At 54.3% G+C, this 12,738-nt stretch overlaps 3 protein-coding genes across 3 annotated transcripts; 2 read left to right on the top strand and 1 right to left on the bottom strand.

Annotated features, from left to right (window-relative positions):
* Nucleotides 1-2,215: 2,215 nt before the first annotated feature.
* On the top strand, nt 2,216-3,076 carry VDAG_00288 (uncharacterized protein; the record flags this gene model as incomplete). The annotated part of the gene is made up of 1 exon (XM_009651665.1): nt 2,216-3,076. The coding sequence occupies one exon, from the start codon at nt 2,216-2,218 to the stop codon at nt 3,074-3,076; it is 861 nt and encodes a 286-aa protein (XP_009649960.1).
* Nucleotides 3,077-4,165: 1,089 nt separating this feature from the next.
* VDAG_00289 (protein kinase domain-containing protein ppk3) lies at nt 4,166-6,980 on the top strand (the record flags this gene model as incomplete). Its single annotated transcript, XM_009651666.1, has 6 exons — nt 4,166-4,285; nt 4,352-4,489; nt 4,542-4,652; nt 4,714-4,860; nt 4,913-5,286; nt 5,342-6,980. 6 exons carry the CDS (start codon nt 4,166-4,168, stop codon nt 6,762-6,764), a joined length of 2,313 nt encoding a protein of 770 aa, XP_009649961.1. The 3' UTR covers nt 6,765-6,980.
* Nucleotides 6,981-7,157: 177 nt separating this feature from the next.
* Nucleotides 7,158-8,530, bottom strand: VDAG_00290 (WD repeat-containing protein pop3; the record flags this gene model as incomplete). The annotated part of the gene is made up of 4 exons (XM_009651667.1): nt 8,408-8,530; nt 8,250-8,271; nt 7,649-8,144; nt 7,158-7,574 (listed from the first exon to the last, which is right to left on the bottom strand). Exons 1-4 carry the CDS (start codon nt 8,427-8,429, stop codon nt 7,158-7,160), a joined length of 957 nt encoding a protein of 318 aa, XP_009649962.1. The 5' UTR covers nt 8,430-8,530.
* Nucleotides 8,531-12,738: the final 4,208 nt, after the last annotated feature.

The raw sequence follows: 12,738 nt of genomic DNA on the forward strand, positions 1-12,738 counted from the left end.
GAGGCTGAGGCTGTAATGGTTGTCTCTTCGTGGGTCCATCTTTCGGCCGGAGGTCACCGAGGATGCTCCGGTAGAGGCTGATCTGCCGGAGTGATAGTTGGAGTAAAACGCTGGGTCTGCTCGAGTGAGAGGTGGCAGACAGTTCTTGGTCATGTCGGCTTTTGGTCTTCCCTTGTCGAGAACAATGACGGCATAACCAAAGTCTGTAAGAGCAGTCAGCCAGTGCTGCTTGCTGTGACGCGGTGGATGTTCTAGACCGTTCGAGAGAGGAGGATCCGGGACGGACAACGTGGTAACCTACCTATTGGATGGTATGTGGCGATGACAAGCGACGTGAAAGTAAGAGCCGCATCGGTTACCACACGCGTAAAGTGCTTGATCAAATTGCTCGCCTTTCCCGCAATATCGGCAGGCCCCAGCAGAGGTTGGTCGCCCCAGTTGGTTGGGTGGATTTCTGCGATGCAAGTTAGCCATGGTGTATATGCATGATTCTGTCTTGCATCAAACGCGTCGCCAGCGAAGAGGAGCTCAAAATGTGTTTCGAATTCAGTTCTTTCTCTAAATTGTGTCTTCATCGAGGGGAGCCAGCAGCGGTTTTGAAGTCCATGATGCGCGTTTGGCGGGAGAGGCGACGAAACTTTTGTTTGCCGCAGCCTTTGGTCCGACGCGGTTGAGGCAGCGAAGAGCCGAACTCCATAAAGTGGCAATGCAAAGTCGAAGCAGCGCATCAATGTGTTCTCCATGGGAACCAGGTGTGTAGCCGAGAGTACTTGGTCTGCACCGGCACCAGGGCAAGACAACGTGAAGCTGTCGACAGACTGGTAGGACCACGAGAGAGTTCAACTCTCGAGTACGAGTTCGAGGTCGGGGTGGTTCTTCGGTCCCCTCCCAAACCGAACACACGCATCAGGCAAACTCTAACCCCAGAAGGGCTCCCTTCTGTCGGACCTTTTACCAGAAGTTCATCATGGATGAAACACAGTCTCCGTTCGGGGAGGAAAAGCAGAAAGACAGAGGCGCCCGAGAGCGTACATACCGCGGAGATTGGACAGGTATCACTTCTGGACGACTGTGATGCGCACGAGTGAGGCGGCGGGAGATGATGACAAGTTTAGCGTTCTCGGGCTGTCAAAACAGGTGAGATGCCTCTGATCGAAGTGAGTCGTCCGCGAAGAGAAAAATAAGTCGGCTCGTGTGTGAAGTGAGGTTGCTTCGATGACTGCAGCTGACACATGGTTGGTAGGTGATTGCATAAGTGAACCTTGATTAGCGAACGCATCGGACCTAGAAGAAAAGTGCTAGGATGAGGTGTCTCCTCGGCCGTCACCCAGCCTTGCCAGGTCAGGGCAGATGCAACGACAGAGCCTCGAGCGAGGCTGTGGTAGATGGATGAAGCTCACAACAAACAGGGTATATAGGATGGCAGGTACCTCGGCGGGTACATTAGGTGGGCAAGCAAGGCAAGGCAAGATGGGTGGGTGGGATTGGCACAGCGAGCGTCAGAGGTGCTGACTGGAGTTGCTCTTGGTTTTACCACCCTTGGCGTAAACCGAATCGGGTTAGCACCAGATGCCGCTTTTGCTCAGATTCGTCTGTCGCCCTTGCACACGCTAAGCCACCCTTCGCGAATTGCCCTATATATGCCATCCACGCTGTAATACATTGGCACGTTCGTATTGAAACGTCAAGCCTCTTCCGCATGGAGATGTTCCATATACTCATCATGTGGCGCTGGCGCGGCCACTGGCGCGGCCAACAACCAACAACGGTCATGCTTCGGCACGGCGAACTCCTGGCTTAGGAGTAACTTGACATGGCAACTCAACCGCAGCCTAAAGCTTATGCTCAGTCATGTTGGTGGTATTCACTTGGGGGCTTCCAGTGGCATTCACCTGATGCCAGGTGGCCTGTGCCCTGGCACCTCCCATAGCTTAGTTCCAGGCACCCTCCTGCCCTAGAGAATAGCTTCCCAATACACACCTTTCTTCTCAGACCCTTGACCTCCAACAGGTTATGCGCCCTTTTGCGCACCGCGCAGTATCGTTGATATCACGATTTTAATATCGTTATCAACAGCTTCATTTCTTCTATTCAACGGTATTACTATCGTTCATTTTGAGCAAGGTTTGGTGGAAAACTCTACCTTAAACCACTCCTTCACGACAAACGTCATTCCTGCCAAAACGGGCCAACTGCTCGACGATATCAAGCCACAATGGCTCGTCCTCAACTCTACACCCAAATCGACCGCCTGGTCGGCGAATCGAACCTCCGCTCCTGGCAGTTCAACATCATCAATCTGCTGGAACGAGAACGCTGTCTTCAATTCCTTTATTCGTCAATCCCACCCCCTGTTGACCCTGAGGCCCTGGAGGTATGGGAGGAGAAGAAGGCAGCGGCAATGAGCACTCTTTCCACCAACATTGATCCTAGCCTCCTCGATCGCCTTAAGGGCGGAGGTTGGGATATGAGGGATCAAGACCCTCACAAGTTATGGGATGCAATTAATCGAACAATTCCCAGGGTCTCGTTAGATGCTGTTATGGATCTCACCCGTGAGTTCTGCAGGATTGAAACTGGTGATTTTCCAACCCTCTATGCCTATTTGGCTCGTGCCCAAACCCTCCGACGCCGCCTCTTGGAGATCCATGGCGTCGATACACCTATGTTCGTTCATATGCTCCTCAATGGCATTCGTGACCAATATCCTGCTTTGTTCGAGAAGCACGCGACGATGAAGGTCTGCGACTGGCATGACGTTGTGGCCGATATCACCTATAAGGCTAACGGTCAAGAATCTGCCTTCAACTCCATGACTGCTGTGCAGGGCACCGGCAATCGAAGCCAGAAAAAGGGTAATTCCACGCCTACCACCGCTTCAGGTGCCAACAAGAAGCATCCTGCCTGCCCTCACCATCTCAAGGAAGGCAAGGAACTGTTCAACCACGCCTCCTCTGCCTGCTTCCTCATTGAGAAGAATATACCATCGAAGTGGTCCGGCGAGGCCCGCGACAGGGCCATCAAGGCCGCCAGGGCTCACCGTTGCAAGTCAGAGGGGCACGGTGGCACAACATAGGTTGGTCACTGAGAATATATCACTCTTGTCAGTTGTGCCTGGTCAGCTAGCTGTCTGCAAAAACCCATCACTTCGACCTAGCTGAACCTTCAGGGTGGCAGTCAGGCTGCTCGAGTAGGTAGTCTGAGTGTGTTTGAACCCTCACACCGGGATGAAAGTACGGGACCCTGGCATCGACTTTGGCAAGTCTGTCGTGAGAGTTTCATAGACGATGGCTCCTCTGGAGAAACGACCTGGATGTAGGCTTCAGCCATCTGTACTGTGGAAAGTATAGCTAATCAGCCAGCGGGCTGTTGCGTGTTGTCGCATCGTTCATCGAGATCAACTCCAAATGTGACTTCGGTTTCGCTGTCCAATGAAGAAAGACACCATAACTGTTTGATCTGTCGTTGTACGTTGAAGTTGTTGCCCGCAGAGCACAGCAATCTTGTGGATTGTCCAGTCCAGAGTGTCCTAGCTCTGTAAGTATTCCAGATAGGTATCTTTCCCAGACACCCAAAGTAATAAGCAAAGACTGAGATACAAAGCCGCCCCTTCCTTCCATCTCTCTGCGATGCCTCACGTAAGACAGTGGTGACGAATGCCCCGCTTTCTTCCTTTCTTTTTCTGTTTCGCTTGAAGAGAGCCGCCTTTTTAATGACCGTTTCGAATGGCAACCTTCAGCTGCTTTGAAGGCCACTCAGGATCAAGGCCACAGCGGTCGTTCTTTGGCCCGCCAGTCTGACGCGTTTTGGCCCAAGCTCCCGTCTGTAGCGGACACGACACGCCAAAAAGCATGATCGCCTAGCTCCCGTCAGCGCTGTCTCCGCCCTGTTCGCCTGCCCGACGGCCCCTCCATCTGTCCGAACAGGCTTAGCGCGGGGTTCTGCTCAGACGCCATGTCCCTGTCCTGACAGGTTGACCTTTGGGTCCGACTACGCCTGTAGTCCGACTACGCCTGTAGTTATCGTAGTGAGCTGTCTTCAGGACGCGACACTTCAAGGGGGGCAACATATCTTTCTTTAGTCCTCACGACGCGATCGCTATCCGCCAACACCACTTCAGTCTCCTCGTTGCGTGTTGCGGGCACTTTCAGGTTGCTGTGCGACCATGAATTTCTTCTCCGCCGTGGCCTCGGCCATATCCCAAGGGTCCCCCTTACCCTACAACATTGGCGACAAGGTCGATGTTGACCAGTCCATCTGGACCCTGAACAATGGCACAAAGAGGGTAAATATAATTGACGCTTCCCCTTCCGGTCTCTATTTTGGAAGCAAAACCTGACATACCATTCAGGAAGACGGATCCAGCTGCAGTGTTTTCTCCTTCGACATCGCCGCCAACAAGTCTCGACTACCCCTCGCGAAGAACGCCCTACGCAAGCTGCGAACGCTCCGACATCCTGGAGTGATTAAAGTCCTAGACACTGTCGAAGTACGCTGCTCGCCTGCTCTATGCAACGACCTCCTTCTTACATGACTCCCAGACCGAGACCCATATCTACATTGCGACCGAGAGGGTCGTGCCCCTGAGGTGGCATATAAGGAGAAAGAGCCTGAGTCCCGAGGCGATCAAATGGGGTCTGCACAGTGTGGCCGTACGTTATTTGAGGAGCGCCTGTTTTACCTGTTCGTAATAAAAGCCTGACACTGCAGCAGCGGACGGTCAAGTTCATAAACGACGAGGCAACCTCGATTCACGGCAATATCAAGGCCGGCTCTGTGTATACATCCGAGAGTGGAGAATGGAAGCTAGGCGGCTTCGAAGTCTTGAGCAGCGTGAAAGATGACGAAGCAGTCATCTATGTAAGTCGCGCTCCATCACGTATTCCGTACACGACTGACTCGGGGACTGCAGACATACGGAAGCCTCGTCCCCGATTCAGGACGGTATACGCCTCCTGAACTGGCCCGTAGTGGGTGGGATGCGATAAAGAAGAGTCCTCACTCGGCAGTTGACTCGTATGGCCTTGGGTGCCTCGTCTTCGAGGCTTTCAATGGCGACTTTCAAGGCTCCGATCAGGCGGGCCAGACGAAGAACCTCCCGCCCACGATGCACGCAAGCTACAAGCGGCTCGTGAATCCAAACCCCAAGGCGCGCCTGAGTGCTGCGCACTTCCTAGACCAAGGGTCTCGTACGGGCTCGTTCTTTGACAGTCCCCTCATCAAGTTGACGGAGGGTATCGACAACATGGGAGTCATGTCCGAGCCTGAACGAGAATCTTTCATCGAGTCAGTAGCCTAGCTCACATATCCCGATCGCTTACAACACACTAACTCAACATAGTGGCTTCGAACAAATCACCGACGATCTCCCTGAAGACTTCATCAAAATGAAGGCGTTGCCTGAAATGCTCAAATCCGTTGAGTTTGGCGGCGGTGGACCCAAGGCCCTCGGTGTGGTTATGAAAATCACAGGGAAACTGTCCGGCGAAGACTTCGACACCAGGATCACTCCGGTTGTCATCCGCTTATTTGGAAACCCGGACCGAGCAATCCGGGTGTGCCTCCTCGACAGTCTACCCTTGATGATCGACCGTCTGTCACAGAAAATTGTCAACGACAAGATCTTCCCGCAACTGGTCACAGGCTTTGCAGATGCAGCCCCTATAGTCAGGGAACAGACTCTCAAGTCTGTGCTTGTGATTATTTCGAAACTGTCGGATCGAACCATCAATGGCGAGCTGCTAAGGTACCTAGCCAAGACGGCGAATGACGAACAACCGGGCATTCGAACCAACACGACCATCTGCCTCGGCAAGATCGCGAAGAACCTGGGTGTTTCGTCAAGAGCAAAGGTGCTGATTGCAGCCTTTACTCGCTCTCTTCGCGATCCCTTTGTACACGGCCGAAACGCCGCTCTCATGGCACTGGGCGCAACAAGCGAGCACTTTTCCGACGAAGACTGCGCGACGCGGATCTTGCCTGCCATCTGCCCGCTGCTGATGGACAAGGAAAAGCTGGTGCGTGATCAGGCGAACAAGAGCATAGACGTCTACTTGCAAAAGATTCGCAAGGCAGCCGCAGCCATGCCCGAGTCTGTGCTGCCCCCTCCGGCTGCCGAGGCTGCAGCAGGCCCAAGAATGAGCACCCCTCAGCCCAGCGAGGGCTCCTCATGGACTGGATGGGCTATTTCCTCATTCACCAACAAAATGTCTGCGGCTGCAGGTGAGATGCAGACGAACGATCACGGCACGACGTCTGGAACGACGACACCGCGAGTGACCTCGTCTCCTGGCCTGGAAACCAAAAAGACGGGGTCGACCGCGTCCACACTTCACAGACAGGCCGTTACTTCTCCGCTCCCCACATCATCCAGGGCAACACCTCAGCCGGCTGCAGACTCCTTTTTCCAAGACATTGATGACGCTGGTGAAGACGATGCATGGGGAGAAATGCATGACGATGACACGTTTTTCGACGCGCCCAGCGCCAAATCCGCAGCGTCCAAGCCCGCAACAGCCAGCTCGACGCCATTTGACGACGGATCAGAGCCTGATTTCGCCGGCTGGCTGGCTGCTCAAAATCAGAAGAAGAGTGGGCCCTCCAAGCCGTTGCCTAAAGGACTCACCAAGTCGACATCTGTGGCGAAGAAGCCTACCGCCACCAAGACAACTGCGAAGCCAGCAGCGAAGCCGGTAGTTGCCAAGAAGATTGACATGAAGCCTAAGGAAACGGGTGATGATGACGGTTGGGGTGACGGATGGTAAAGGACATGATGAGCTCACAAACGGCCTCTCTCATGTCTGACGGATGTTCCCATTTTTGAGTTCCATCTCATCACATTTGCTGGCGTTGTCTGGTCGCTGGAGACCATAGCTCTACTTTGGATACCATCACGTGAAAGCAGGCATGATAGACGAGGGCTAGAGCACGAGATCGGTTGCTTGAAAAGGATCATGGTACGAATTGAATCAGTCAATTGATCAAGACGTTTTCAAAATGACCCAATTGGGCAGCAAATAGTTTCCAGACGCCTTGCCGACCCGACCCTGAACCTGGATCATACAACTCGTGAACTAAAAACAGCATGGGAAAGAGGGAGGGAGGGACCTGCTACCTTGAGCCCCCGACCTCTGGCAACCTCTAGCAAAAAGGACAGCTCATCTTGCCTCGGAGTAATCGTTAAGCGCTACACAAACAGATCCTCTATGATGTCCGTTATACTGCCTGATGATCTGTTGGCTATGCAGCTCCCACAGTCGCGCGTAATGGTCTGAGCACGACGTGACTAGGTAGGCCGAGTCGGCGCTGAAGGCGCAGTCCCAGACCCAGCGCTGGTGGCCGTTGAGGGTGGCCTCGAGAGGGTAGGGCTTGGGGCCCTCCTCGTCGGGAACGGGCTCGATGTCCTTGACCTCCCAGATTTTGGCCGTGTGGTCGGCGCTGCACGTGGCGAGCTTCTTGACGTCCGGCGAGAGGAGGATGCGGGTGATGTACTCCTTGTGGGCGCTGAAGTGGGTTACGGGAACGAGCTGGGTGCGGTCGTAGGCCTGGAGGAGCTGCCAGACAAAGACGTTGCCCTAGGCGGGGTCAGTAACGTATGGCGGCGGCAGCGGCGGCGGCGGCAGGTGGGTGGCCGTCGGGAGAAACATACTGCATTGTTGGCCGCGCACAGGAGGGAGCCGTCGCTGGCGACGGTGACGCTCGACACGGACACGTCCTCTTCAGGGATCAGCTGGTGAGAGCAGTTATTTTCCGCCAGGTCCCACACGCGAACGCTGCCGTTGCGGTCGCAGCTGATGATTTCGCCCTGGTTCGGGTGAATGACGACGTCGTTGGCGGGGCAGCCGTGGCTGTAGCTACGCTGAACCTGGCCGGAACGCGTCTCCCAGATCTTGACGGTGCCGTCCTCAGAGCTTGTGACCATCCATTTTCCTTCGCAGTGAAAGGCGACGCCTGTGATGTTCCCGGTGTGACCCTCAAAGGTCAGGAGGGGGTTCGGGTTGGTCGACTTGATGTCGAAGAGCTTGACCGTGTGGTGGCCGGCGGCAGCGAGGAAGCGCTTGTCGGGAGATATGCAGAGACGGTTGACCTGCGAGTCGGGGTGCTGGATCGTGCGAGAGCAGATGCCGGAAAGTGCTTCCCAGAACCTGTGATGTCTGTCAGCCGAAGATCGTGACTGCTATCAGGGTCCGAGGCGGTGCCGGGTTCAAGGGCAGCAGGTGCGTCAGGAACAGATGGGAGGAGTCTCGTACCTAATGGTGTGGTCGTAGCCAGCTGGGTCACGCCACAAGTTAGCAAGTGACGCAGATCAGAGGACGGTCCAAGAACAGCTTGGTGGTTCGCGACAGGCGGCGGTCGAAGGGCAGATATCGATAAGGTTCGTGGTGTGCGCAACTGGCTGTTTGCTTACCTGTGCAAAGAATCACAGACATATTTACTGAGACGGCCGCTCTGGCGTTCGCATGTTATACGACAGGAAGCTTTGTATCAGTAGACTGCAGCAAGGTGCAGGGAAGAGAACGCAGAATCGCATCTAAGGCGGCGTTGCTATGGTCCAAGGCTGTCAATTGTCGAGTTCCCCTCGTGCTCACAAGGACCTGACCGAGCAGAGTACTAGTCCAGCCCCACCCAAATACCCAGCAGGCCGACCCCGAGGTGGAGTCTTTGAAGCTCTAGTGCTGCCAGGGCCACGCAGTCCCACCAGTCCTGCCAGGTACCGGCCGCTCACTGCCTTAGTCATATTTTCCGCCCTCTACCTAGGCACCTACCTACTGTAGATAGGTTGGCAGTGGGAGACATTACCATTATGCATCACGTGCAACACGCCAACTCTATCTTCCCTCTGAAGCATCACCTGTTGGCTACCTCCCCACGAAACATGTTTCCGGACGCACGATCTCTCACTGATATTTACAGCATGCGTCCTTTCAGCATGCATCCTTACCATTTCTCAGGAAGAACAAGCCGATATAGCGAGACTTGTCTGAACCGAATCACCATACATCTGAGAACCTCAACCAACCTGGCTGATTTTGAGCGTCATACTTGGCATGAATGTTGCATCAATTCATCTTTCAGTAACAAAGTCCCGCGCCATGATGGGCCACAAGCTTTCGACCTGCCTTATCACCGCTCCCTGGAGCGAGGGCATGTTGCTCATTCAGGACTGTACCGGAACATGCAAGTACACGTGCCGGTGATCGCTCACGCAAAAAGAAACATACAGGCTTGGGCCAAAGGTGTCATACACATCTCGAGGCCGTGGACCAATTCCATTCCGACACATGTCATCGGCTGCGGTTTGGGCATGTCGCTTCTTCAAACGACTAGTTTGCCACCTCAGCAAAACAGCAGCAGTCCTCGATGGGCATCCCGAAACGGCCTGCCCCTGTGCAAAGAAGACATCTCACATCTGCTTGGGCACTTGTGTCTCTTACCAAGATTCCTGGATCAGATACAGCAGATCGTCTCATCTCTAAATGATTGTATGGTGGAGTCACAGTCTAGCCCGCATCGCATCGCATGGATCAACCCAAAATACGTAGGCGGATGAGACGGTTCACGACCATCAGGGACGCTCACCTCGACGGACGCATCTCGGAGCTTCTGCCGTGACACGCAAAGTTGCAAGCCCCTTGTCACACTTCGGTCCTGGTCCATTCATGTTACTGCACAAAGTCCTCGCACTCCCCTCTGAAGCTATCGTCGGCTGCCCAAGCCTCGGGCCCCAAAGGTCCCAAGGTCCACGTGCTTCGTGACCCCGGAAGCGGTGCTACAAACATCGAACACCTTGATTCTGGGACCTATCGGGTTCTGTGAGAGAGATCGCTCGCTGGTACTTTTCGGTCAGCACGTGTTTACTGCCTTGGCTCTCTGGTCGCCGCTCGTTCATCTGATGTCCTGTGACTAGACACTGGGCTATCTGTCATGATTCGTCATGAAGGTCAGTCTGAAATGTCAGCTCCAAACGGCGATACAGGTGATCGATTTGCCTCGGCGATTGCTAAGGAACAGTCAACCGAGCTGCAGGTAGCGCACCCTGCCCAACGTCAATCCTCAACAATATTCACACTGGGACTCAGAGTAGAAACATGTCAGCAAGCACGTGATACTTGGTCTCAGCGGCTCACCTCACAGATTGTCATTCATTCAGAGCTTGCGCAACTACAGACTATTCTTGAACCCTCAGGGATCCCCCAGCACTCTTGACTATTCATGATACTTTCTGGAGATGACATGTACAAAATCAAAGGCACATTCTCGAGTCACCAGGAACTCGGTGCCTTGGGAGGCCTTCAATTGCGTCTAGCTGGGACGCTCTGGTAAGACGATCCATGGCCGTCGCGGGGTCCTCGACCACCTGGTTGAGGAGGCGCTGGCGGCGGGGCGCGAGTGTAAGCTGCTGGTGCATGACAATGCGGGTTATGCCAGACAACGCCACTCCTCATGCAGGGATCGCAGTCGGCAACTCTACTGAGATCAGTGTGCCGTCTGAGAAGGCTAAAGCGGATGCACTTACAGTCTCGGCGACCCGGCGCAGACGGGACAACTGACGCAAATTCCCAGCCCACGGACACAGCCGCAGACAAAGACAGAGTTGGCACTCATAGTGACTTGATGGGTTATCGATGACCGCAATTTGAGAGTCTTGATTTCGATTTCAATCAGTGACTGCTAACAGTAGCGCAGTCACAGTATTCCGCAAGTCAACATTTGCATGCGGAAACCATCATATCGAAAGGAGCAGAGGATTTGCAGACGTTATATAGCCCTATGTCAGAGCAGCCGTCGCTCTTCCGCGCTCCCGTGCCGGGACCTGCAATCAGCACTTCTTCGGATTCGTGGCAGCCCAATTCAGGAGAGCCTTGCCAAGCGGAGCCAGCACAGCAGAGGGAGGTGCTTCGAGGGCGGGTCTTGTGACCACGACAAGACACCGAGGCTGACGTTTGCCTCGCCTCAAGTCTCGAGGCTTGGGAGCACTGAACATAATGGCGCATGCCACCGTAACCAAGTGCTTAGTATATACGGCCGAGGGGCACACCTCAGAGTGTGCTTGACGAGACAGCTGCGCTGCGTACGGTGGAAGAGTTGCTGTGGCGGCGATTGGTCCTGGATAAAACTGACTGCTGCAGACTGATGACAGCTTCCTGCTTTTTCTTGCCTAAACATCCCATATCTATCGGATGGCAGCCACCGCCGAGATGATATCATTTCACTCGAATGCCTTCTCTGAAGAGAAATGACCGACTTGTCACTAGCGTCTGCGAGAAGCTGTCATTCGTCCTCGAAGCTTTCTTCTCTGCAGAGATCAACTGTCTCGTTGGCTACCTTGGCCTCGTCTGAAGTATTCTACATGCATCTGGAGAATCGAGATCAGCCGAGATGCAACTTGACAGGCGGACAAATAGACCAACGACAGTGCGTCGGCAGCACTGACGTCTAGTAGGTCAGGATATATCATTTGTCTGAACCAAACCGTCGGGTAGCGCCCCCTTGAGGGTGTGCTCAGCGCATAGGTGACTCGTAGTCAGGCGACCGCCTTTCTGCCGGGTCATAGGCTCACCATGGATGCCTCTTGTTCGCCATATTCAGATCGACCGCGTGGCATCTGTCATCGTGGGAAGGGAGTGGCTCTGACACGACCCGGAGGGCTGCACCTCTTTCTGTCGCTACCCGTTCATCATCGCTTGTTGTCGCTTGTGTGCAAGGCCATGTGACTCCAAAGCAAGAATCTCGGGGCCACCCCTGAACGACGGAGCCTCCCGAGGGCCCTCTGTGCACAAGCTTGCTCACCTTGAGGGTACAAGCCTTGTATCTGGGTGTTTGAAAGGGTTACAATACCACTCCCGAACGGGAGACAAGCTTCAACTAGGTGGGTGGGATGGGCAATGTCGTGTGAGTGAAGACCTGGGTTTCCATCGGCTTCGGTGCTGCTAGCAATGTCCGTGGTATAGTTGCTATTGGACAACTACCTCGAGGCATGTGCACTTGCGTTCGTTCTTGTTGGCAAGCACGAAACCTCCGCCTCTCTTTGTGCTGCCATCCACCTCACATTTTCTGCAGACGATTTACAGACAGCCGGGAGATCTCCGTGCCTTTCTCAGCCAGGTGTACTTGGGATGCTAGGCGCCTTTGCCGCGCCACCCCCGGCTGTGGCACGCTGGCTGCGCGCGGCCAAGTATGCAGAAACGGCAAAGGCACCATCGTTTCCCCCCAATTCTGTCTTTCCCAGACCACATTTCAGAGATACGACAGTTCTTCTCCTGGTGTTACCACACCTCGGCCCTTCGTCGCCCGACGATGCCAGTAGCATTTTGCGATCAGCACAGTTGAGTCGCACCACGAAGAAATCTGCCCGCCTTATCCAGGAGGTTATGAGGGAGGAAAAAAAGGTCTCCACGTGTCGGTCGATCTTCCATCATCTCACCAGTCTCTGTTGGCGACGTGGCCATCAGACGACTGTCTAGCCGACGAAGCTGTTGCGTCCATGCAAGCAGTGCCGCGCCCGAATCTTTTAGTCGCCCTGACAAAGCCAGTGACGGCACCATGACTGTAGAAACTCTGGCATACTCGTAACGCACTCAGAATCTATTGGACTAGTGCCATCTCCAGAAACAGTGCCAGGGTCGACTTCCTATCCCGATCCCAAGTCTCATGTTCTCGTGTTTCCGCCAGCTACTTTTCAGGACGAGGCAGGACCATCTAAGCTTACGTCTTTCCTTTAACTTGGGTGCACATACG

The sequence above is a fragment of the Verticillium dahliae genome, genomic scaffold (assembly GCF_000150675.1).
Source record: "Verticillium dahliae VdLs.17 supercont1.1 genomic scaffold, whole genome shotgun sequence".
Taxonomy (NCBI): domain Eukaryota; kingdom Fungi; phylum Ascomycota; class Sordariomycetes; order Glomerellales; family Plectosphaerellaceae; genus Verticillium; species Verticillium dahliae.